General features: G+C 51.8%; 1 protein-coding gene across 5 annotated transcripts in view; it reads left to right on the plus strand.

Moving 5' to 3' along the window:
* Positions 1-26,084, plus strand: part of TNFRSF8 (TNF receptor superfamily member 8) — a 79,334-nt gene that overhangs the window by 1,100 nt on the left and 52,150 nt on the right. For 3 of the 5 annotated variants that reach the window (XM_045035112.1, XM_045035111.1, XM_023258136.2), the window contains exons 2-3: positions 13,146-13,206; positions 23,165-23,269. In XM_045035112.1, the coding sequence (XP_044891047.1) occupies positions 13,146-13,206; positions 23,165-23,269 (166 nt within the window). Of the gene's footprint in view, positions 1-13,145; positions 13,207-22,534; positions 22,665-23,164; positions 23,270-26,084 lie in introns of those variants that run through there. The other 2 variants (XM_045035113.1, XM_045035114.1) reach the window with 2 other exon arrangements.

The following is a 26,084-nucleotide window of genomic DNA, read 5'->3' on the forward strand; positions in this document are numbered from 1 at the left end:
AGGTGTTGGTGAGGGCCCGCCCGATCTTGGTACCAAGGACAAAAGTGGGAACAGCAGTCTACTGAGGGAGGGGCAGGCCCACCCCCTTTAATCCTATAGGAAGAGTCCCTCCAGTGTGGAGGTCAGTCCTATTCATCCCAACCTCGGGAGCCGGGAGCAGGGGAAGAGGGTAGAGGGGTGGGCTTCAGGCAGGAGGAGGAAGAGTTTAGGTAGAAAGGGGGGCCAGCAAATGCCTCCCACCCCGCCCCAGTCTTCAATGGGACTGTATGAGACCACCCCCCAACAGAGGGCAGAGGGGGCAGCTGATGCCCTGGTTAGAGAACCCTCCTGGCCCTTCAAATCCTCTGCTGGTGACCTGGGGGAGGGTGTGAGTTTGGGGTGCCAAAGTCTTGGGGAGATAAAGGGAAAGAAGGAATGTGAGGCAGGACTTGGGGGCTTTGCTAGTGTTTGGTGGCTGGAACTCCTATGCTTCCTTTCTATAGCGAGAAACCCCTGTTTAGATGAAAAACAAAAAAGGATGCATTTAATGACACAGGGATATATGAATATGTCCTCAGTGCAGAAAGTACAGATAAAGCTAAATCTTTGGACCTCGCCTCTTCTTGATTCCTTTGGAGGTGTAACTGCCGTTATAGCCCTGATGTTTCCTTGGCCGACCTTGATAAACGCGTGTCCATATTTTATTAGTGTTGTAGAAGTAGGTGGGGTTTTCCATATACTCCGCAGAGTGTACCATCCTTCATTTGGCTGTTACTATGTCTGCAGTAGGTCTTGGGGATACTGCCTCAGCGAGCCCCTGTTTATCCTTTAAAATGCTGTCTACTGTTCTACCAAATGGGGGGTTCCATTGTTTTACTTGTTTATGTCCCCGATGGGTGGGTGATGAGGTTCCTCCCACTGTTTTTTGCTTGTTTGCTATTGCAACGTATAGCCCCACAGCCCCGTATGGATGCTTCTTTCCCAGAGAAGAAGCTGAGAAGAGAATGTAGAGGTCGCTGGGTGAAAACGCATTCAAATTACAAGACGCCACCGAATTGCCTTCCAAGGTGGCTGGACAATTTACCCCCGACCAGTAGTACATGAGTATCGACTTCCCCACATCCTAACCGACCTTTGATCTTATCAGAGTTTTTATTTTTGTCAACGTGACCGGTGAAAAGGGCCATATCCTTGTTGTCTTAATTTGCATTTCCCGCCTACTAGAGAGACTACTGAGTGACTGTCGTGGGCTAAGACACTGGGTCATTTCTTGGCAGGAATCGGGCTCCCTGTGGGGGTGGGGGCTGCCAGCTCCTCCTGGGACACCCTTCGACTCAACCAAGCTTTCTTCTGCCTCCGCTGTCCCAGTAAAGTTTTAGGAATTCATTATTTTTTTTTAAATTTTTTTATTCATTTTTGAGAAAGAGAGAGACAGAACGTTAGTTGGGGAGGGGCAAAGAGAGAGGGAGACACAGAATCCGAAGCGGGCTCCAGGCTCCCAGCTGTCAGCACAGAGACCAACATGGGGCTTGAACCCACGAACTGTGAGATCATGACCTGAGCTGAAGTCGGACGCTTAACCCACTGAGCCACCCAGGCGCCCCTAGGAATTCATTGCTCAAAAAAAAAAAAAAAAAAAAAAAAAAGAAAAGAAAAAAAAATCCCAAGTCAAGGGTTGCATTTTAAATCTTTTTTCTCACCGTCTGATTTGAGACTCCATCATTTTGTGGTTGACGCCCGAGATGAGAATGCTTTCTTGCTGTGTGTCACCTTCTGAGAAAGAGATTTGGCTTCTGATGCCTGATACCATAGTCTCCCCAAGAGTGGTTTTTGTAATGTGACCCACGATCGCTCTGATGTGACTCCGGAGAAGAATTCATTGCCCTAATGCCTCCCCCTCCCCTTCAGCCCCTCCATCCTTCGCACCCCGGTGGTGGCGGCCGCGCAGGGACGCCCAGGGTCTTTCCACGAGCTCTTGCAGCCTTCACATTCCCATCCTGAGCTTCCAGCGCTGAAGTCACAACACAACTCCCTCCCACACCCACTCCCTCCCGTTCTACCTCCTTTTCCCTCCAGCCAGATGTAGACCTTTGAGGCTCCCGCTGGGCACGGTTCTTGTTTGCTGGCGTGGCTGATAAGCTCTGTATGTCTCTCTTCTCACCAGGCTTTCCAGAGCTGGGCTGGTGACCCCGTGGAGTGGAGTGCTGATCAGTGGGTTTTAGGTACCGGCAGATGGAGAGGAGAGAGTTTCTGGTTTTGTTTGGGAAAGGGGACTTTTCCGGGGCCGCTCAAACGGGCAGTTTATGCACCAGGAGGAAGGGACCTGGAGGGCAGGGGGTGCCGGATGTGAAGAGCGGTCAGCGGGGAGCTTCGGGTTGGTCTTACTCAGGGCCTCCCCTCCCTCAGAGAGAGGCTGGGGCAGCCAGGAGAGCACAGTGGGGTTTGAGAGGGGCCATTAGTCAGCTTGAGAGCAGTCAGTGCTGGAAGAAGGGCAGCGTTTACTGTAAGTTTCTGACTGTGCTCTCACTCATATCTGACCTAGACTTGTTTCTTGAGTTGTGATTCATCCTTAAGCTCAAATGCACCTTCCTCAACACCCCTTTCACCTCGGGAACATCATCAGAAGGAAAACGGGGCTGAGGGATGTGTGTGTCAGGGCCTCGGGAGCCCCGGAAACTTGGGGGTCCTTGGCACAGATAGGTAGGTTAGGCCAGCCGGGCTGGCGTGACCTCATGGTCTGTCTGGGGTCATGGTCCCCGTTTCCCAGACAAAGAAGCAGAGGCTCAGAGGCAGAGGAGGGCCTTGTCCACAGTCCCAGGACTGGTCAGCGGTTGAACAGGACCACCGCGCCAGACCCTAGGGACAGAATGTCAAAAAAGGCACCTTAAGCGAGACAGTTCTCCAACATCTCTCTCTCTCTCTCTCTCTCTCTCTCTCTCTCCTGCCACCTCCCCCAAGGGGCCCTTGGGGTGGAGGTAGGAAGATTTCAGTCCCAAATCTTTGCTGCCTCTGGTTGAAAACTGCTGGCATCCTCAGTGGCCTCGCTGGTGGGAAGGGACTTTTATATGTCACCCAGTTCAATTGCTTATTGACTTCTTCAGTCTTCAGGGACATGCATCTGAATACTTCATTCATTCATTCATTCATTCATTCATTCATTCATTCATTTATAAAATCATAAAGCTGCTCTGTGCCTGGCATGTGCTGAGTGCTGTGTAAAGGTAAGCCATTATTAAGCTCCTGTTGTATGCTCGGTATGGTGAATGCAGGATGAAGGTGAACCAGTCCTTGCCCTTGAGGATTGTGAGAAGAGGGACACGGAGGAGAGTGACCGGCACTATGTAGAACCCTGTCCCCCACCAGCGGGATCCCACAAAGGGCGTGCCCTCTCCTCCACCTGGGTTGGTGGGGGACAGCTTTTGGAGTGGGGGAGATGAGATGGCCAGGCTGTAGAGTGAGTGACAAGAAGCTGTGTACCGTGGATGGTGCCAACGTCCTCACCAAGGGCCGGGTGGAACAGCACGTCAGCGAGGGTGTGTTTGCAGGCCCGGCGCTCAGAAGCTCCATCATTAACTTCCACGCAAGGTCTCTGAGCCTCCAAAAGCTACATGCCTGACACGCTTCCTGCACCGGGGGAGTGCACGCTTTGCTGAAAAGGTTCCAGTCGCCCAGGACCATGAAACCCCTAAACCAAATCTTCGCCTTCCTGCTCAGAATGTGTGTGTCCACTGCTGCTGTGTCAGAAGAGGGAGGCCAAGAGTTGGGTCTTGGGGAGGCTGGGAACCTGGCTTCCCTCTCGTGCAGGCTGGGATGGAGGTGGTCGAGGAAGCAAGCCGGCCCCTCTAGCTGGGGGAGGAACCCAAGGCACCTCGGAGGGCAAAAGCCCAAGTACCACTGGGCACTTCTTTTTTTTTTTTTTTTAACGTTTATTTACTTTTGAGACAGAGAGAGACAGAGCATGAACGGGGGAGGGGCAGAGAGAGAGGGAGACACAGAATCGGAAGCAGGCTCCAGGCTCCGAGCCATCAGCCCAGAGCCCGACACGGGGCTCGAACCTGCGGACCGCGAGATCGTGACCCGAGCTGAAGTCGGACGCCTAACCGACTGAGCCACCCAGGCGCCCCATTGGGTACTTCTTTAATGCCATTAAACTTTCCCTGGCAGCTGCGGGTGTCCCTCGGTGGCTGCTGCTGGGACTGGTGGTCCAGGGCTGGCAGATTTTATCCCATCTGAGGTATAGCTGAGTGTGAGGCCCAAGGACTTGCTGCAGCCCCAGAACTTTCGGGATGACTGTAATCCAAACAGTTGGCTCAGGCAGCCGGCCCCGGGTTTCTCTGGGGGGGGGGGGGGGGGGAGGGGCTTCGGTGAGAAGTGAGGAGTCGCAGATTTTGAACTCCAGGCCAGACCCTGACAAGCTTGACTTCGTGGCCTCCATCCCATCCTTTTCCTCACCTGTGAGTGGCTCTGTAACCTTAAGTGGCTCCCCATGGCCAAAGGCAACATTTCCCAAAGTCACTTCCAGAGAATGAATAGGAGTTGCATGAAGAGAGGGTTTTATGGCCAACTCAGGGTGGGAAACCATTTGTGTCTCTCTCCCCAAGCTTTTCCGTGGCGAGTTAGAGAGCAAGCAGGCACATTAAAGGCCCTACGATTTAAAACGCAAACCTCTCCAGTGGAATCCAGTGGCTGGGTGGTGGGTTGTATTTTGTTCTTGCTGGCCACGCTTGGACATCGGGTAGTATTGGCATTGGATGGAACGGTGTGTGGGAAATGACAAGAAAGTGCAGACTGTGTGGCCCTGAGTCTTGAGCCTTTTCTCCTTCTGCAAACTGCTGAGCTCCCCCCCCCCCCGCCCTCCATGGCTCTGTTCTTTCCTGCTTCCGCGTCCTTCACTTCTGCAGGGCTTCCTGCCAGGGATGCTCCCCCCTCGTTTCCTCCTGTCAAGATCTCACCCTCCTTCAAGAACAGGGAAGTGCTCCTCGTCCAAGAAGCCTGCGCGACTGCCCTGGGCTAGTTTTTTCCCCTCCTTACCGTGTGACACTTGCATCATTCTGCTTTGGTTTGGTCATCCGTGTGCTCTTCTGATCTCGTCTCTGAGCTTCTCCCACAGTCATTCTCTCCAGAGATCGCTGTTTAGTGTCTCCCGTGTGCCCGTCGTGGGAGCTGCGTTCGTGAGCTGGAAGCATCTGGAACTGGCTTTCGTGTGGCCCCTAACACCTAACCCAGCGCCTGATTCCTGCTGGGCCTTCGAGGAATGCTTGGTGGCAGGGGGGACTTGGTGGAGGGGGGGTGGGGAACTCGGCTTTATTCTTTGCCTTTTTGGCTGGGGCCCTGGTTTAGCTCCCCGTTGTGGCTGTCATTACCATTTAGGGGCTCAGAACAACACCAAGGGTTATCTGTGGTTCCTAAATCCCAAACGTCACCGGGCTGGAATCAAGGTGTGGGCAGGCCTGCCTTCCTCTCTGGAGGCTCCAGGACAAAACCCACCCCCTTCCTTTTCTAGCTGCTGGAGGTGCAGGCTCTCTGACCCCGCCGCGTCCCAGCTTTCTCGGACTCTGACCCTTCTGCCCTTTCAAGGACACTTGTGATGGCGCTGTGCTCACCCGGATAATCCAGGACCATCTCCCCATGTCAAGGTCACTGATTAGCAACCTCAACTCCCCTCTGCCACATAAGGTGACCTAGTTCTAGGTTCTGGGGATCAGGACGGGGATGCCTTTGGAGGGGCATTGTTCGGCCGACCACGGCCCCCTTCTCCTCCTCTTCTGCCGGGAGAATGGCTCCTATTCTTGTCAACTCCATCTCAGAAAAGGTGCTCACCTATTCCTCGTGTTCCCTCCTGCCAGGGGTGCCAGACTGCCTCCTCTGTGGCTGTATCTGTGTCTTACTGCCTTTGAGCCTTGTCTCCGGCCACGGGGCCAGGCCACACACAGCCATGCACCCTCCCCCCTCAGCAACCTGGAGGCCAGAGGTGGGCGCTGGGGAGAAGCCCCACCTGGCTCCCGCACACAGGTGTGGGAGCTGCAAGGGATGTGGCCCGTGGGCAGGGACAGACTTCATGTCTGTACATGTGTGGAAGGTTGGGCAGGAGCATGACATCAATTTTAGTTGGGCTCTTGGCCTGGAGCTCCAGTCTGCCCTGTGGGTGGGCAGTGGGGCTCAGAAGCCCCCAGGACTAGGAGAAGACAAAACCCAGTCTGGTGGCAGAATAGCCTCGTGGTTACTTACAAGCAGGACTTTTATCAGCAGAATTATAGTCCCTTAAAATGTCTGCATCATGACCCCTGGAACCTTATGGAAAAAGGAGACTTTGTACATGTGATTAAGAGTCCAGACCTTGAGGTGGGGAGATTAGCCTGGATTATCCAGGTGGTCCCACTGTCCTCACATTCATCCTTAAAAGAATCTTCCTGGGGCGCCCGGGTGGCTCAGTTGGTTAAGCGTCTGACTTCGGCTCAGGTCACGATCTCGCGGTTCGTGAGTTCGGACCCTGTGTCGGGCTCTGTGCAGACAGCCCGGAGCCTGGAGCCTGCTTCAGATTCTGTGTCTCCCTCTCTCTCTGTTCCTCCCCCGCTCACACTGTGTCTCAAAAATAAGTAAACATTAAAAAAAAATTTTTTTTTTAGAGCAGAATCTTCCCTGGCCGTGTCAGGGAAGGGTGATGTGGAAGAAGAGGGAGATGGGATGGAAGGATCTGCCCCAGCAGTATGGGCTTTGCAGAAGGGGGAAGGGGGCTGGTGGAGTTGGAGGAGTCAAGCAGTGCAGTCCAGGGAACACAGCGGTCTCTAGAAGATGCCCTTCGTTGATGGGCAGCAAAGAGATGGGGCCTCAGTCTTCACCACAAGGAAATGGGTTCTCCCCCATAGCCTCCAGCAAGGATGCAGTCCTGCCCGCACCTTGATTTTAGCCTGCTGAGACCTGACCTGAATGGGGATGTAAAGCAGGGGGGGGGGATTCCCCGAGGATGCGGCAATGCATGAGTGAGGTCAGAAGGATGGGTGGGGGTGTGATGGGCAAGGGGAATGGGGTGGTCAAGGGATGCACAGGCCAGCTGGGGCTCCTGGGCTATTGTCCACACCATGGGCTTCACTCACAGTTGAGTCGGAACCCTTCTGAGTGTCTTTCAGCAAGGTGGAGGGAGGACACCAGGTCTGTGTTTCGAAAAGATCCCTCTGGCCTCTGCACTGTGAGTGGGGCATGGGGAACGAGGTTGATGCGAGGAGGGCCTTGGACACCCTTGGGGGGTGGTGAGGAGGCGCTGGTGAATTTGAGGGTAGCACTGGAGGTTAAGCAGGCAGGACCAGTAACAGAGCGTTGCGGATAAGAGCCTGCGCAGGATGATTCGGGCCAAATCCTGGCTCTAACGTTGCCCAGCTGTGTGATTTTAGGCGAGTTTCTTAATCTCGCCGTGCCTCAGTTTCCCCATCTGGTAGTCGGTGGGGCTTGGGGTTCTGCGTTTTTAGTGGGCTGCCGAGGGGTGCCAGTGCTCCTGGCCCAGGCACCTCACCTTGAGTAATAGAGGTGGGGGTCCCCTGGGGTGGGGGTGGGGGTGGGGTGCACCCCCCAGCTCTCCCTGGCTCTGACCCCTTTGGGTATTTTGCATTTGACCTGACTCCTCCAACCGCACCCCCCCTCCAGTCTCCAGCTTGGTCCCTGCAGGTGAGACTCCCCTCCTGTTCCCCTCTGCGGCTGAAACCAGTTGGGGCTTTTTGAAAGTGAAATTTACCAGGTTTTGCAGGGAAAACCAAACCAGCCTGAAAATAGGCAGGTTTAGAAATGGGAAGGTTTCGGGCCACCCTCTTTTTATCTTGCTGCCTCCAGGGTCGGGCCGCCACAGGCCTCGGGTTGCACAGCTCGTTACCCTGTGGACACCTCGCTCTGCCTCCACCCTGCTGGGGAACCCCACCCAAAAGCCCCCCTTCCAGTCCCCGGGCTTCCCCCTCCCACTCTCCCCTTTCTGACGCCCCTTCTCTTCCAAGGCCAGGGCCAGTTCCCCAGGGGCGGCAGGAACTGATGGGCCATCCGGGGTCTGGGCCCATGGCCGGCGGGGATTGGTGGGGCCCCAGTGTTCGGAGGGTCAGCCTTCTCGGGGCTGCGTGGTGCTGAGGTAAATGACCTGTGTGAATGGGCAGTGGTGCAGGGCAACAGGGGACATGGGGGCAGGTGGGGAGATGGCGGGAGGAGGAGAGTGACGAGCAGGCCCAGAGGTGAGGGCTGTGCAAGCTTGTTGCCAAGGTGAAGCCCAGGACCCCAGATGCCAGCTCTCTCTGGCTTATGAGCTGGGTATACCCTGGGAAGGTGCGGTTGTCTCCCCTACTGGAGAGACAGCTCCTAGAGGCTGTTTGGGGGTCCCGTCGGCTCTCTGGTGCTCCGTGGGCACTGGATGTACTCACGGAGTGGTCCGGAGTCAGCTGACCTGGACCCAGATCCTGCCCTGCCACAAGGTGCCGCCTTGGGCAGCTCGTTCTCCTCTCTGAGACTAGTTTTCACGGTAGGAGGGTCTCACAAGGGCTGCTGGGTTCAATTACTGCTGTTACTTCTACCACACGTGTGCACCGCACTGGCCCCATTTTCTGGGCACTTGCAGAGTCATGACATCATAGGCAAGAAAATTCCCCTAGTGTCTCTGCCAGAGACGGCCAGCCACAGCTGCCTGGGGCATCTGCGGTGGATGCTGGGGGCTGGCCCTGAGCTGTGCCCCTACCTGGGCTCCGCCTATGCCCCTTTCCCCGTAAGCCCCCCAAGGGAACCCCGCCACCACGACCTCGACTTCTCTCACCGCATCCTGGCTGAGGTCCCACCGACCTTGTGGACCGCGAGAGGGCAGCGCCCCCTGGCGGTGGCAGCAATGGATTTACACAGGTTTATCGCTGAAAATTGTTGCCATCTGTTTCCCGGGCACCTATTAGTGACACGTGTGGTTTTGTACAATTGCTTTATTTCTCTCTCACGAGGTATGCTGCTCCTCCTCCTCCTCCTCCTCCTCCTCCTCCTCCTCCTTCTCTTCTCCTCCTCCTTCTCTTCTCCTTCCTTTTCCTCTTCTCCTTCCTTTTCCTCTTCCTCTCCTTCTCCTTCGCCTCCTCCTCCTCCTCCTCCTCCTCCTCCTCCTCCTCCTCCTTCTCTTCTCCTTCCTTTTCCTCTTCTCCTTCCTTTTCCTCTTCCTCTCCTTCTCCTTCGCCTCCTCCTCCTCCTCCTCCTTCACCTCCTCCTCCTTCGCCTCCTCCTCCTCCTCCTTCCTATTTCCATTTTCTTTTGCTAAACCACTAGCAAGTTCGTTGCAGACATTTTGAATTTTTACCCCTAAATATTTCAGCAGGTTCTTCTACAACAAGGATACCTCTTAGATAAACAGGTTATAAGATTCAGGCTTTCAACACTGATAGGACAGAATCAGATACAAAGTACGTATTCAAATGTCATCAGCAATCTCAATATTCTCCTTCATAGCCCCACCCAGATTCAGAATCCAATGCAGACATTGCATTCAGCCACCATGTCTCATTAGTCTCCCTATTCTGGAACATTCCACAACTCTTCTTTGTCTTTCATGCAAAGAGTCCAGGCCAGTTGTTTTATAGGAAGTCCCTCAGTTTGGGTTTATCTGATGTATCCTCATGATTTGATTCAGATTATGGAGTTTTGTTAGAAAGACCACAGATGTGGCAGGATACCCTTCTCAGCACAGTAGACTGTTTTTCTTTTATAGATGGGCAGCCTGTGGGCCAGAGAGGGGAAGAGAACTGGGGATATGGTGAAGCTCAAATATCATCTGTGCGTTTAGTCGCTGTGTGACCTCGGGTGGGTGACTGCACCTCTCTGAGCTGCAGTGTCCCCATCTGTAACATGGGGTGATGATGGGTGACTGGGAGTAGGGGGGCAGTGATATGCAATACCATGGGTTCCCTATTCCCTTCCACTGACCCAGGATTGGCAGGAAGTGAAGAAGAAGAATTCAGGCTCCCATCAGCTGTCCCCCCAGACCCTGGAAACAGAGCAGGGGCTGGACCTACATCTCCTCCAGAGTCCATAGTTATCAATGAGATGAGCAGGCAGCCAGGAGGAGAAAACCCAGGCCAGAGACCCAGAATTTTCCCCACACTCAGCAGGCCTAGCAGGCCTGAACCCTCGCACCCGACTCCACCCCACCTGTAGGCTTCCAGGCTCACTGGGTGAAACGCTGTGGGTCCGACCGGGGTTGTCCTGGCGGGTCTCTCTTCCTAGAGAGGCTCCCAGGAGCTCCCCGTTCTCCTTGAGAAGAATGGGATCCTGCTGGAGGGAGGAGGCTGGGTGAAGGGAGGGTCCTCAAGGCCTGGGACTCTGGATTAAATGAGAAAGGAGGCAAACAAGTGCCATGTGACTAGTGTTGCACAAACGTCACGTTATATTTGTTATTTCCCATGTACCTGGTGACGTTTCAGATGTGCAAAAAAAAGAAACAAGGAAAATGTAATCGATGCTCCGTGTGTCCACTGTCCTGCCACGCTGGCCGCCTCCTGCTCTCTGACCACAAAGGAAATATTTCTTAGTTTTCACTGTTCCCTTGGCTGGACGAGAGAGTAGGGAAGCCCTGAGGCCAGCCAGGCCTCTCCCCCTGTGGCTTCTGCTCCCCCCGCCGCCCCAGTCCAAGAAAGCCCTTTCATCCTCATCCATCAGGCCAGATGGCAGGCACCATCTGGGAGGCTGCAGATACAGAGGTGGGACACAGCTCCCTCCTTCCCTCTCCCCTCTCCCTCCCGCCTCCCTTCCTGAAGTCTAGAAACCTGGTTTCTGCCCTGCTTTCATTCTAGCAGGACAAAGTTCCTCCCCCAGGATGTCAGCAGAGAATTTCCTCTCTTGGGCCCCCTCTAACAAAGGGGCTTAACTTTCAAAGAGCCCTGGAAACCTATGGGGAACTTGTTAAAAATGCATGTTCCAGAAAAAAGCGAGTCTTGACCTCTACTTCACACCATGCGCCAAAATGAAACCTATGTATGGCAGGTTAAGAGATAGCATCTAGTGGATAATGTGGGAGAGCATCTGTATGACAGCGGGCTGGCAAATATTTCTTACATAGGACATTAACTGTGAAAGAAAAGACTGATAAATTGTTCCTCATTAAAACTAAGAACTTCTGGGGGCAGTGACTCGATCTCAGAGTTGTGAGTTTGAGCCCCACTCTGGGTGTAGAGGTTACTTAAAAATTTTTTAATGTTTATTTATTTTTGGGAGAGAGAGAGAGAGAGAGAGAGAGAGAGAGCACGCGTGAGCAGGGGAGGGGCAGAGAGAGAGGAGACAGAGGATCCAAAGCAGGTTCTGCACTGACAGCAGAGAGCCTGATGTGGGGCTCGAACTCATGAACCATGAGATCATGACCTGAGCCGAAGTCAGATGCTTAACCCACTGAGCCACCCAGTACCCTGGGTGTAGAGATTACTTAAAAATAAAAATCTTAAAAAGATCAAAAAATAAAACTAAGAACTTTTGTTCATCAAAACTCTCCCTTAAGAAATTGAAAGGCAAGCCATAGAATTGGGAGAAGATATTTCCCAATACCAAAGGGCCTGTATCCAGAGTATATAAAGATTTCCCACCCATCAGTGAGGAAGGTCAGACAATCTAATTTTTTTTTTAAATTTTTTAACGTTTATTTATTTTTGAGACAGAGAGAGATAGAGCATGAATGGGGGAGGGTCAGAGAGAGAGGGAGACACAGAATCTGAAACAGGCTCCGGGCTCTGAGCGGTCAGCACAGAGCCCGACGCGGGGCTCGAACTCACGGACCGCGAGATCATGACCTGAGCCGAAGTCGGACGCTTAACCGACTGAGCCACCCAGGCGCCCCGACAATCTAATTTTTTAATGTTTATTTATTTTTGAGAGGAGAGAGAGAGAGAGTGTGAGGGGAGAGGGGCAGAGTGAAGGAGAGAGAATCCCAAGTAAGCTCCACACCGTCAGTGCAGAGCCCCATGTGGGGCTTGAACTCAAGAACCTCGAGATCATGACCTGAGCCGAAATCAAGAGTCGGACGCTTAACCGACCAAGCCACCCCGGTAGCCCAACGGTAATACCAAATGTTGACAAGAATGTAGAGTGACTGCAACACTTCTAAACTATAGCGAAGTGTCAGTCCAGTTTGGAAAACCGTATGAAGAGTCTATCAAGGCTGAGCATACATTACAACCCAGCAATTCTGCCCCCTACGTAGATATCCAATAGAAATGCATACATTTGTGCACCAAGATATATGTATAGGAATGCTCCTAGTGGAATTATTCATAACGATCAAAAGTGGAAACAACCCCAAGGGCCATCAAGAGTAGAATGGAGCAGTACATTGTGCATGTTCACGCGATGTAGTACTACAAAGCAATGAACCTGAGTGAATGGCCGCCATCGGCAACAATGTGGGTGAGTCTCACAATATGATGTTGAGTTAAAGAAGCCAGTTGCAAGAGAACAGAAGTGATTCTATCCTACGTCAAGCTCCAAAGGTGACCAAACAAATCAATGGCGTAGGAGCTGGGTTAGCGGGCACCTTTTGTGTGTAGTGCATGGGAGAGGCCTGAGGGAGGGTGCTGGGGTGTTGCCCATGTCCTGTGGCTTGAGCTGGGTGCTGACTGCAAGACGTGTTCACAGTGTAAAAATTCAGTGGGTATGCATCTGAGGTCTGTGCACGTTTCTGTGTAAGCGTGTGAGACTTCAAAAAACAAATTTCCTGGAAATCTGTATTGCTGGGTCCATGCCAGAGGCCAGGTAGGAGGCAACTGAATTAATTAATGCTGGGGAGAGAGGATGGGGACTGGGACCAGGTGGAGGAGGTGAGGACATTGGTCCAAAGAGGCAGAGAGAGAGAGAGAGAGAGAGAGAGAGAGAGAGAGAGAGAGAGAGTTTGCTGCTGGGTTGAATGTGAGCATGAGAAGAGCGAGTCAGGGGAGACCCCAGGTTCGGGGCTGAGTTATGGAAGGCTGGAGTTGCCATCACCCGTCCCCCCCCCCCCCAGCTGGGGTGCATTTGAGGCAGATGTGAAATCGGTTATTTCTGTCCCGATTGCCTTCTAAAACTTGAGGCTGTGTCTCAGGCCTGGCCTTGACGATGAGTGGAGACCAGGCCTCCTGGGACCTGAGGGGCAGGAGAGAGGATGCGTGTCTGGGACCGGCCCGGTCTCACCAATTTATCCCGTCCTCCAGGATCGAGTTCCGAGGGACGTCTATGCTGGAGACCCTGGCCACCATCACGACAAAACTGCCGGTAGGTGCTGTTACTGCTGCCCCGTGGGTGAGCGGGGGTGCTGGGGACAAGGGGGGATTTTTGTCCTCAAGTTATAAAATTCCAGGGGGAATTGGCGAGTGGCAAGGTGGGAACCCACATTGCCCTGTTGGCTATAGGTTCCTGAAGGCCAGCCCTCTGAGTTTTTGTTTTTAGTGCCCCTTATGAACTTATACAATGCATGCACTGGCCTGAGACCTTCACATGCATTTCATGGCCTCATAAGATCCCCACAAGCATCCTTTATCATTCCTACTTTGCAGATGAGGCTGTTAGGGGTGCTATAAGATAAGGTAACTGGCCCAAGGTCACAGAGCTGGGGAATGGTGGAGCTGGCCGGGGCTGGAGCCCAGGGTTCCGTGACCCCAGAGCCTGGGCTCTCGACACCCCCTGGCCGCCCCTCATTTCTGGGCCTAGAAGCCCTTTGTGGTCCTCATGTTTTTCAGCCCAGAATGTGTGTTTATCCCCCGGGCCCCCTGAACTGTAGATCTCTCTGGAACCAGGCTCCCTGCTCAGAGCACATTTCTGGAAGGCTCCCCCTCCCTCAGCACAGCGATCGGCTGTGAGTAGATCATCAGCCTGCCCATCCCCACTCTGCGGGTGATGCTTAGGCCCAAAGACGCGAGCCAGCAGAACAGGGTCGGGAGGCACCGCCAGGCGCTGTGGTTGTTATCGCAAGTTCCCAAGGCACATCCAGGGGCCTTCGTGGGGCGGGGCGTGAGATAGAGCTGAACCGTGGTCTCTCACCTCTGGTGGCAGAGTCTTGAGGGGGAAAGATATGAGTTCTGGCAGTGGAGGCTGTGAGGGCTGTACGTGCCTGGTTCACGAGAACTGCCTCATTCTCGGAGGCCCACAGGCCACTGGCAGTGGGGGTGAGTGACCTTCAGGATGGGTGGGGGGCCACCTGCCCATCCTCTAAGCCTCCCAGCATTGCTGTCTGGAGGGTGGCGACAGGCCACGATGCACAAAGTCACCGAGGGTAAGTGGCCCGAGCCGGGCGGGAACCTCAGTCCGTCCGTCCCGAGACCTGCACAGCCTCTTTTCTCCACCGTGAGGACAGGCCGAGCCCTGCGCCACCAAAGGACCGTGAAAAGCATTTGGGGAAAGAATTTGATATTTTCGTATTCCAAAAATGATTCAGAGTAGTCACAGTGGGGAAAAGAAATAGACCTTTATTGGATTTTCTCACTTTTATGTTGTGGTTTAGTATGGGTTTTGAGGTGCGTGTATCAGGTGGGTGCCTGTGCTAGATCTTGGGACTCCAGTGCCTAACTGGCCAGCCCCACCCCCATATACCTGCCCATCCCCCCCATCCCTTCGCCGCTCTCTTACCTGCCCACCCCTCCCCCTTCTGTTTCCTTCACCCCCTTCCCCAGTCCTTCTGCCACTCCCCCCCCCCCCATCCATGTCCCCGTCTACCTCGGTCCGCTCTGGCGGCCAGAACAGAACATCCCAGACCGGGGGGCTTCAACAACAGACAGGTGTTTCCTCACTGTTCTGGAGGTTAGAAAGTCCAAGGCCAGGTTTCCAGCAAGGTTTGGTTTCTGGTGAGAAGCCTCCTCTTCTTGGCTTGCAGACAGCCCCCCTTGTCATGGCTGGAGGACAGAGAGAGAGAGAGAGAGAGAGGAGAGATCTATCTTTCTTCTTTCCTTATAAGGCCTCCAATCCTATCAGATCAGGGCTCCGCCATTATAATCTCATTTTTTCTTTTGTTTTTTAATGTTCATCTATTTTTGAAAGAAAGAGAGGGTGTGAGCAGAGGAGGGGCAGAGAAAAGGGGGACAGAGGATCTGAAGCGGGCTCCATGCTGACAGCAGAGAGCCTGAAGCGGGGCTCGAACCTGTGAACCGCAGGATTGTGACCCGACCCTTAAGGCAGACGCTTAACCGATTGAGCGCCCCCACTTCTGACCTCACTTAACCTTAATGACCTCCTAAAGACTCTCTCTCTCCGAATAAGGCCTTCAACGCATGGATTTGGCGGGGGGGGGGGGGGGGACACACAATCAGGCCACAGAGCCACCCTGCTCCTCCCACCCCCTTTCATCTGCTCTGCTTTTTGTCCCCCTGACAATTGTTTATTGCTCCTTGTTGTTGTCGTGATGTCACTTGTCCCCTTTCCGGCCTCTTTCCTTTGGCTTTTCTACCAGAACTGCTGTGCTTGGTGTCCTCTGAACGCACTGTGTGCTTTCAAGTCTCTGGGTCTTCTGTCTGCACCTGTTGCACCGCCCCCTCCCCCTCCCCCTGCTCCAGTCCTGGCACCCCTTCCTCCATGAAGCCTTCCCTCACCGGCCCAGTGCTGTGTGGCCGCTCACACGCTGCTTCTCCCCGGGACAACTGCAGTCAGGGTGGCCCACAGGGCTCTGTGACTTTCCATAGGATCCATGATTCCAGCTGGTAGGAAGAAAGACGCTTCCTTCCCATGCCCTCCAGCTGCCCTCACCCCTGCCTTGCCGGTGAAGTGGGTGGAGGCAGAGCGATGTCTGGGTCCCCGGCTCCCTCCACTTCGATGCTGTGACTTGTGAAGAAGGGGACTGCCCTCCCCCTATGTTCCCTCTCCATGGCCCAGCGACTGGGGGTAGGTGAGCACCTAATGCCGAGGTGTGGTGGGCGGGGCATTTTGCTGGAGTTTTATTGACTCTGTGCTTCCGGCAAGCAAGAGGAAAAAAGAAAAACCCACAAAAACCCCTTCCTCGGTCTCTGGGGGAAATTTCTGACATTTCGCCCGCCCTCTGCAATCAGCTCTCAGCTCAGCTGTGTGGCAAGGTTGGCCGGGGGTGGGTTGCTGAAGGAAGGAAACTGGGAGACCTTTTGAAATTGAGAAATTTAGATGTCACTGAATCTCTCCTCTCGCCCAGCCTGTAAATGCTCTTTGTAGCATGCTCGACAGCTGATCCCCAGCCCTCTGCTTACACACCCCCAGTGACGGGGAGCTCACTCACTGATTCATAACCAGGACAACCATTACTGATGATGGAGTGTGCTCTCTGCCAGCCACAGGGCTAGCCCTTTACCTACATCAGCTCCCCGAAACCCTGATAGGAAGCCCAGAGAGGAAACTTGGACTTGATGAGGTTCAGAGATTTGCCTACAGTCACATGCTAGTAAGGAGCCAGCGGGGGCTCCAGTGTGGCCGGCTAACTCAGACACCTGAGCTCTTCCCCCTTAGCTGGTGTTGACCCCCAAGACAGAGCAGATCAGTGAAGGAGACAGCAGAGTCTATCAGCAAAGATCCCATGTGGGGGCTACAAACCCCTTCCTATTCTAGACCCCACTTCCTGGATCAATCTGCCCTTGGTGCCCGGACTCCCTTCCCAGAGGAAGGGATCTCCCCTGCAGACGTACGAGTCCTGCCCAGGTGTGGGGGTACAAGGGAAGCCAGGCCTGGTGTTAGGCAGAGAGCATGGCTTGCTTGGGGCCTGGCAAGTATATCTCATCTTGTCCCAGGAGCGGAGGGTCTCTCCGAGGGCTGTGAGCAGCGGGGAGTGGGAGGAGGCCTCCCTGGCCTTCTGGCCCTTGGCCGAGCTTGGCTGGCCTTTAGTCCCCTCCCTGGTCTGTTCTCCCTCAGTCACCTGAAGGGACGCTTGGCAAACATCTTTCAGCCCCAATTCCAGATCCCAAGAAGGAAGGGTCTGATGGTGCAGATAAGTCCGGATGTCCACCTCTGCACTGGTCCCCCCAGGCCAAGACTGCTCTAGACGACAGCTCAGGGGAGAGGTGGGCCGGGGGCAGTTCTCTGAGAAGGGTGGTAAGCCCTTGCAAAATGTGTCTACTGCAGCAGGCTGTTAGAACCCGGGATGGTGATGGGGTGCCTGGGTGGCTCAGTTAGTTAAGTGTCCCACTCTTGATTTTGGCTCAGGGCATGATCTCACTATTCATGAGTTCAAGTCCTGTGTCGGGCTCTGCACTAACAGCATGGAGCCTGCTTGGGATTCTCTGCCTCTCTCTCTCTCTCTCTCTCAAAAATAAATAAAAATTTAAAAAAACATTAAAAAAAGGAACCTGGGATGGTGTTGCTGGGAGCCATGGGAACTCACTCCCGGGGCACCTGACCTGATCAGAGCATTCAGGGGGTCTTCCTGGAACAGGTGGCATCTAAAGAAGTCCTGGGGATGAGCAGGGATAGGCCAGGCCAAGGCGGGGACGGGGTGTGCTCTGGGCAGAGGCACAGAATGTGCAAAGGTCTGGAGGGGAGTAGGATGGGCTGCTGAAGAATGGGGAAGTTTACATTTGGCTGCAGCCCAAGCCTGGGGTGTGCAGGGGAAGCCCGGGAGGGCAGGCTGGAGGAGCTGGTGGCCCAGACTCAGCATGGAGCAGTTTTCAGTGTGGGAGTTTTTGGCGCGAGAGCAGCTGGGCGGGTTGCCTGATGCTGAGCCAGAGGTGAGAGGCGGTGTGAGAATGTTAGCACAAACTTTGAGAACATCTGGAGTCAGCGACGGGCCCTGAGCCAGAGGGGATGTGGCTGGAGGCAGATCAGGGAAAAGGGATACGTGGGGACCAATTCTGGCATCACCACCACAGCTTTGGAGCCTTTCTCAACCTTTTGTCTCCCTTTCTTGCTTCCTTCTTTCTTTCCTTCCTTCCTTCCTTCCTTCTCTTGCTTCCTTTTCTTTCTTTCTTTCTTTCTTTCTTTCTTTCTTTCTTTCTTTCTTTCTTTCTTTCTTTCTTTCTTTCTTTCTTTCTTCCTTTTCTTCTTTCTTTCTTTCTTTCTTTCTTTCTTTCTTTCTTTCTTTCTTTCCTTCTTTCTTTCCTTCTTTCTTTCCTTCTTTCCTTCTTTCTGTTTATTTATTTATTTATTTTGAGACAGAGAGAGGGAGAATCCCAAGCAGGCTCTGCGCATGGAGCCTGATGTGGAGTTTGATCACAGAAACTGTGAGATCATAACCTGAGCCAAAATCGAGTCTGACGCTTCACTGACTGAGCCACCCAGGCGCCCCTCAACCATTTTTGTTTCTGATTATGAAAGTGATATCCAGGAGCAGCTTGGTGGCTCAGTCGGTTAAGTGTCTGACTCTCGATTGTGGCTCGGGTCATGATCTCACAGTTCATGGGTTTGAGCCCCGCGTTGGGTTCTATGCTGATGGCACAGAGCCTGCTTGGGATTCTGTCTCTCCTTCTCTCTGCCCCTCCCCTGCTTGTGCTTTCTCTCTCAAAAAAATAAATAAACTTAAAAAAAAAAAAGAAAGGAAGAAAGTGCTATTCACTACAGAAGATCAATGTGGAAAACGGGAAAAGAAGAAAATAGAAATGAATCAACAGTTGTAATTCTTTGGCTCCACCTACTCCAGACCCCCCCCCCCCATGGCCTTTCTGTTCTTGGCACAAGCCATGCTTGTTCCTGCCTCAGGGCCTTTGCACTGACAGTTCCCTCTGCCTCGAGTGCTCTCCCTACAGCTCTCTGTGCAGCTGCCTGCTTCCAGCCTCCCTGATCCCACTCTCTGGAGCTCTCACCCCTCTCCCTCTGCCCTCTCTCTTGGTTCCTGCTTTATTTTCCTCAAAGTTTGTATCCACACTGGAAGCCAACTTGCTACTTTCTTTTCTTTTCTTTTTAACGTTTATTTATTTTTGAGACAGAGAGAGACAGAGCATGAACGGGGAAGGGTCAGAGAGAGGGAGACACAGAATCTGAAACAGGCTCCAGGCTCTGAGCTGTCAGCACAGAGCCCGACGTGGGGCTCGAACTCATGGACCACGAGATCATGACCTGAGCTGAAGTTGGCCGCTCAACCGACTGAGCTACCCCAGGTGCCCCCCAACTTGCTAATTTCTTTTTTTTTTTAATTTTTTTTAACGTTTATTTATTTTTGAGACAGAGAGATACAGAGCATGAATGGGGGAGGGTCAGAGAGAGGGAGACACAGAATCTGAAACAGGCTCCAGGCTCTGAGCTGTCAGCACAGAGCCCGACGTGGGGCTCGAACTCATGGACCACGAGATCATGACCTGAGCTGAAGTTGGCCGCTCAACCGACTGAGCTACCCCAGGTGCCCCCCAACTTGCTAATTTCTTTTTTTTTTAATTTTTTTTAACGTTTATTTATTTTTGAGACAGAGAGATACAGAGCATGAATGGGGGAGGGTCAGAGAGAGGGAGACACAGAATCTGAAACAGGCTCCAGGCTCTGAGCTGTCAGCACAGAGCCCGACGTGGGGCTCGAACTCATGGACCACGAGATCATGACCTGAGCTGAAGTTGGCCGCTCAACCGACTGAGCTACCCCAGGTGCCCCCCAACTTGCTAATTTCTTTTTTTTTTAATTTTTTTTAACGTTTATTTATTTTTGAGACAGAGAGATACAGAGCATGAATGGGGGAGGGTCAGAGAGAGGGAGACACAGAATCTGAAACAGGCTCCAGGCTCTGAGCTGTCAGCACAGAGCCCGACGTGGGGCTCGAACTCATGGACCACGAGATCATGACCTGAGCTGAAGTTGGCCGCTCAACCGACTGAGCTACCCCAGGTGCCCCCCAACTTGCTAATTTCTTTCTGCACTTGCTTGCCTCTCTTCCCCAGGCTAGAGGGTAAGCTCCACAGGAGCAGGGACCTCACCTTCTTCTATCTCTAAGTCAGTGCCTACCACAAAGGTGGTAGTCAATAAAGGTGAATTGACTGAAAACATAATCCTGCCACTGGATTAGTCACTCAGGTCTGCCTCAAATCCTTGAACCGATTTCCTGCAGCAGGGGGTTTCTAAAGTTCACCCCAAACAGCCCCTGGTGCTGAGAGGTGATTTTAAAGAGATCCAGAGAGGGGATCTGGATGGTGATCAGGCAAATTCCACCAGGGGATGGTATTTCATCCTGAGCTGGCTGTATACAGACAGTTCCCAGTGGGTGGAAATGCAGATGGGCAGGTGCCTCAGCCTGGGCAAAGCACATTTGTATTTGTTCTCTAGGGCTGTCATTAACCAAATACCACAAACTGAGTGGTCAACACAACAGAAATTTATTGCCTCACAGTTGTGGAGTCTAGACGTCCAAGATCAATGTGCTGGTAGGGCCATGCTCCCTCTGAAGGCTCTGGGGAAGGGTCTCACCTCTCTCTCAGCTTCTGGTAGTTCCTGGCTGCTGACATCATGCCTCCCGTCTTTACCCGGCTGTGTTCCTGTGTGCATGTGTATTTCATGTCCAGATTCCCACTCTCCCTTTTTATAAGGATCCCAGTCATTGCAGATCATGGCCCACCCCAATGATTGCCTTTTAATTTAATTACCTTTGTTAGTATGCTGTCTTGAAACAAGATCACATTCTGGGGGCGCCTGGGTGGCTCCGTCCGTTGAGCATCCAGCTTGGGCTCAGGTCATGATCTCATGGGTTGTGACTTCGAGCCCCCGCATCGGGCTTTCTGCTGTCAGCACAGAGCCCACTTCGGATCCTCTGTCTCCCTCTCTCTCTGCCCCTCCCCCACTCACTCTCTTTCTCTCAAAAATAAACATTAAAAAAATCGTATTCTGAGATACTGGGGGGTTAGGGCTTCAGCATATCTCAACCAATAACAACATTCGACCCATAACAACATTCCAGGACACAGGAGGGGTGCTAGAGAAAAGCCCAAGCGGCACAGTGTTGGCTGCAGCATAGAGCCCATGAAGTGAGTCGTGTACAGTAATGCCAGAGCAGGAGTCAGAGACAAAGAAGGCGAGGCTAGTTCCATATTGATTAGGTGGTCAGAGCACGTATTGATCAGAAACGTGCCAGGCCCTGTGAGATGGGAATCATTGCTGCGCTGAAAGGGAAAGATTCAGCCTCGAGGAGCTGACATTCATGTGAGGAATTCAGACACTGAGACGATTTGTCCCACAAATAAATGTGATCACACATCTAGATTAAATAGATTACCGCAGAGTTAGGTGGAGGAGGGAGAGGTACATGGGTCTCTGATAGTTTATAACAGTGGCCCTGGCCCAGTTACTGACAAAGTGATACGTTGACAATGATGTGAAAGCTGAGCAGGAGTTTACCAGGGAAAAGGTAAGAGGAATATTCCTGGCAAAGGGCGAGCTTGTGCAAAGGCCCTGGGGGCTGAAGGGAGCATGGCCCCTTTGGGGGACATGGAGATGCCAGTGTGGCTAGAGATTAGACAGTAGGGGGGGTGTAGGCGGGCAGAACCTCCTAACCCAGTAAGGACCTAGGCCTCTATCCTGGGAATGAGAAGGATTTGAAAGTTTTAGGCAAGGGAGGATGGGACCAGATTTACCTCTCTGAAAGACCACTGGACAACTACTGAAGTTTTCTGAGCTAGAGGGTGTTAGCCATAAAGCTAGTATTTTTCCAGAGGTTCTTGCGTGTTGTTCTACGGCAGGGGTTTGCCTTGGGGTCTATGGATTCCCTAGTGTCCATGGGTATATTTCAGGCAGGCCCTGAACTGAACGAGGTCACTCATTTTTCATCAGCCTCTAACTAAAATGTCCTGTATGAATTCCTTCCATTATGAATCAAGATAACAAAACATACTAATAATATCATAGTACCTGCAGTTTTTCCATCAGTAGAAATCAGACATTCTCATGATATACTGCAATTATATTATAGTTGCTACAGTTGTCATGAAATATTTATGTTCATCAGTACTATGAAACCATATTTATGAGACTTTAATGAGTTTATAAAGAATCACATATATGGCTAGATCTTAAATTATTTTAATGTTCTGATAACTGTATTCTCACATAGCTAGGTTCCTTTGTAATCCTTTGTATTTTATTTTATGCACTCAGAAACACAATCCTGAGCAGTGTCCCAGGTTTCCCCAGAACGACTAGGGGGCACAAGAAATACTGAGAACCCATGGTTTAACTTTAGTCTGTAACCACTCAGACCTAACTTATTTAGGCACAAACAAGACAAAAGAGAAATAAATGGCTCAGTAACAGAGAAGTCCATGGCACCATAAATTCACTGAGAATGTCCTCAGCAGTCCATTTCTCTCTGTCTCCGGACTTCTGCTCGCCTTTGGATCATCTCGTTCTCAGGCACCCTGCCCATCCTGCACCTGCCACGACCTGGCAGCGCTGGACTTAAACCGCCCTTTGCACCAGAAGTCTGAAAGTAAAGAGAAGGGCTATTTCCCGGGAGCTTTTGCGAAACTCTCAGAGATGGGGCTCATTGGCTGGCATGGGTCATGTGTCTAAGAAGCAATTAGAATAGTGAGGAAGATTGGCCTCACCTCTGATTGGCCTGTTTGGGTCATGTGCCCGTCCTGAAGGATGAAGTATTCTGATTGGCTTATCTGGGTCATGTGCCCATCCTGAGGGCTGAGGCATCTGATTGGCTTACCTGGGTCATGTGCCCATCCTGAGCGATGAGATATTCTGATTGGCCTACCTGCGTCATGTGGCCATCTTGGAATCGAGCGGTGGGCGGGTGGCCTGTCAGTACGTGACTGGAGGGAGAGCCCACAGGGCAGGTGAAGGCGCCCTGCCCGCTTTGCCCCAGGCAGTCGGTATCAACGCGATTCGTGTCGCATCCCTGTGTAGTGGGAGCAGGGAACGGTTTGGCACTGCTCGCTGATCCGCGAGCGTCTCAGGCTGGCTTAGGCTCCGCAGCGTCTCGGGACTTAATGGCTCCCCGGTTCCTGCAGTGAAGCAGGCCTCCTGCCCAGGAAGACAGCCGCCAGTGCCCCTCCGGCACTTGCTGTGTGCTAAGCACACGTTTATTTTCACAACCCCTGTAACCCGCTCAACAACCCTGACAGGTTGAACTTAACAGTGCCCGTGAGGTGGAACCCCAGGCCCAGGGCTTCTCCCAGCTGCCAGGGGACCCTGGGGCAGGTCGGCCCTCCTCTGCGCCAGCGCTTCCGTCTGTAACGCCAGCGGCGGACTGACATGTTTGGGCGCTAAGGGGTGGACCTGGCGGTGGCTTTAGGGAGGAGCGGTAACCGGTGGGGAGGTGAGGCCTCTGCCCTGGCGGCCTGGCCTGGAGCTTCTCTGCTTCTTTCCCCAGGGCTGCCGTGCCCCCAGGGGTCACCTGACTGCAGGAAGCAGTGTGAGCCCGACTACTACCTGAACAGGGACGGCCGCTGCACGGCCTGTGTGAGCTGTGCTCGAGGTAAGGGCTGTGTTCTCCCCTCCAGGGGCAACTTCTTGGGAGGGGGTCACCGGGGGTGGGGGGTGGCCGAGAAGGTAGGGAGCATCAAGATTTGCTGCCTGGACTCCGGGTTGGCCCCCTGGTGCCTCGGTTTACCCCTCTGGATTTGTGAGTTGTTATCAGCCATGATGTTTTGCATCCGTTTTCAGAGAGACTTAGAAACCCGTTTCCTCAAGGGAGGGACTCGCATTTATTGAGTACAATCTTCACAAGACTCCTAGAAGATTTTGTTTTTCTTTTCATTTAAAATTTTTAAAAATGTTTATATTTGAGAGAGAGAGAGAGAGAGAGAGAGAGAGAGAGAGAGCATGAGCAGGGGAGAGGCAAAGAGAGACGAGACACAATTCGAAGCAGGCTCCAGGCTCCGAGGTGTCAGCATAGAGCCTGGACGTGGGGCTGGAACCCATGAACCCTGAGATCATGACCTGAGCCGAAGTTGGATGCTTAACCGACTGAGCCACCCAGGCGCGCCTGTGTTTCTTTCTTTCTTTTTTTTTTTAAATTTTTTTTCAACATTTATTTATTTTTTGGGACAGAGAGAGACACAGCATGAACGGGGGAGGGGCAGAGAGAGAGGGAGACACAGAATCGGAAACAGGCTCCAGGCTCGGAGCCATCAGCCCAGAGCCCGACGCGGGGCTCGAACTCACGGACCGCGAGATCGTGACCTGGCTGAAGTCGGACGCTTAACCGACTGCGCCACCCAGGCGCCCCCTGTTTTTCTTTTTTTAAGTGATCTGTCTGCCCAAGGTGGGGCTCAAACTCATGACCCTGAGATCAAGGGTTGCATGCTCTACAGACTGAGCCAGCCAGGCACCCCGAAGGTTCTTTTCTCTTCCCCGCTTTCCAGTGAGGAAACCCAGGCTTAGGGAGGTTAGGACCTTTGCAAAGTTACAGAAGTCTCGTAAATGGCAGAACTGGAGTTTGAGCTGTGGTCTGACACCAGGAGCTGTGTTCTTTGCCTGCAACCACAAGTGCTTCCAGGAGATTCTTCCAATGAGCACTTTCATTGTTAATTTCTTATTATGGTGAGTGAATGTGGTTTGTGAGCTCTCTGGTGTTTGTTTTGTTTTGTGCGGGTTTTTTGTGAGGTGGGGCTGGGAAATTTGTTGAGATTTCTTGTGCCCTAATAAATGTGGATATTTTTAAAGCCTATTTTTAGTGTGTTTGGAGAAAAATGTGTGTTCTGTTTGTTGTGTACAAAATTCTCTACATACCTATTGGATCAAGCTTGTTAATTGTGTTTTTCAAATAATATGCATTCTTTTCAACAATTTTTTTTTTGAGTTTATTTTTTTCAGTAATCTCTACACCCAATGTGGGGCTTGAACTCACGACCCCCGAGATCAAGAGTCTCATGCTCTTCCAACTGAGCCAGCCAGGCATGCCCCCAAAATAATATGCTTTTTAAAAAAATTCTTATTTATTTTTGTCACCTTCCCAAAGGTTGATGTCAGAGATAGATGTGTTAAAATTCATCTTCCCTATGCTTTTTTAAAATCAGATTTTCCTTGTGTTCTATTTTTTTTTCTCCCTATATGTCACAGCTATGTTATTAGGTACAGTGTTTATGAATATTGTGTTTTCTTGGTGGACTGGACCTTTCATCAGCATGAAATGTGTAATATACCTCTTTGCTCCTTATAATGTATTTGCCTTAATTCCATTTTCATTTGATGTTAATATTGCCATACATCTTTCTCTGCGTGAGCATTTCTCTGGTGTATCTTTAAGTTTTTAAAATGAAAGACGATGTTGTATGAAATAAAAGTTATAGGCATTCATTATAAAAAATTCAAGCAATACAGAAGTGTAAGGAAGAAGGCCAACTCTGCCTGTTCCCCATCATTGGATGTCTGACTGACACTTCTCTGTGTATATACATATAGAGAGAAGGAGAATGGGAAGATTCGTAGCCAGACTATACACACGTAGAGAAAGGGATTTAAAATTTTTAAATTTATTTTAAAGAGAGAGGGAGAGAGTGAGCAGGGGGAGAAGGGCAGAGGGAGAGAGAGAGAATCTCAAGCAGTGGCTACGCTTAGCATATACCCCAGCGAGTGGCTGGATCCCTGATATCCGAGCAGATATCAAGAGTCAGATGCTCAACTGACTGAGCTATCCAGGCACCCTGGGAAAAGGGATTTTTAGAGGATGAGATCATACTGTTGATGACATTCAAGCGATTACATTTAATTTTATTTAAATGTATCAGAGGAAGAAGAAAGCAAAATTAAAAAAGAATGAAATGATCACAAGAGACAGTAGTTTCTAAGAAAATCCTCTAAAATTAAGAAGAGGTGTTGAAAATCAAGAAGCAGTTAGGAATCATTTAAGGAACAACTATGTCTTGTATTAAAGTCATGTTCTACTTGTTTCAGATTTTGGACGGGATGGAGTAGATTGGCTTCCTATAATGAAAAATGAAGTAATTAGCCTGCCTCCTCCCTGCCCTCTTCCTGACTTATTACTTACTTTTTTTTTCTTTGTTATTGCCTGTGGCATTTATATTCTTTTCTGTAATCCACAGTCCCTTGGCGTGTTTGTTTTAGTTTGGTATTTAAACTCATTCGTTGTACAGCATGAGCACATTGACCACAGCTTCACTCTTTCTGAACTTTTTTTGTAAGTCTATTTCTTTCTTTTTTTTAACGTTTATATTTTCGAAAGAGAGAGAGACAGAGCGCGAGCAGAGGAGGGCAGAGAGAGGGAGAGACACAGAATCCAAAGCAGGCTCCAGGCTCTAGGCTGTCAGCACAGAGTCCAATTCAGGGCT

This window comes from Felis catus, chromosome C1 (genome assembly GCF_018350175.1).
Source record: "Felis catus isolate Fca126 chromosome C1, F.catus_Fca126_mat1.0, whole genome shotgun sequence".
Taxonomy (NCBI): Eukaryota; Metazoa; Chordata; class Mammalia; order Carnivora; family Felidae; genus Felis; species Felis catus.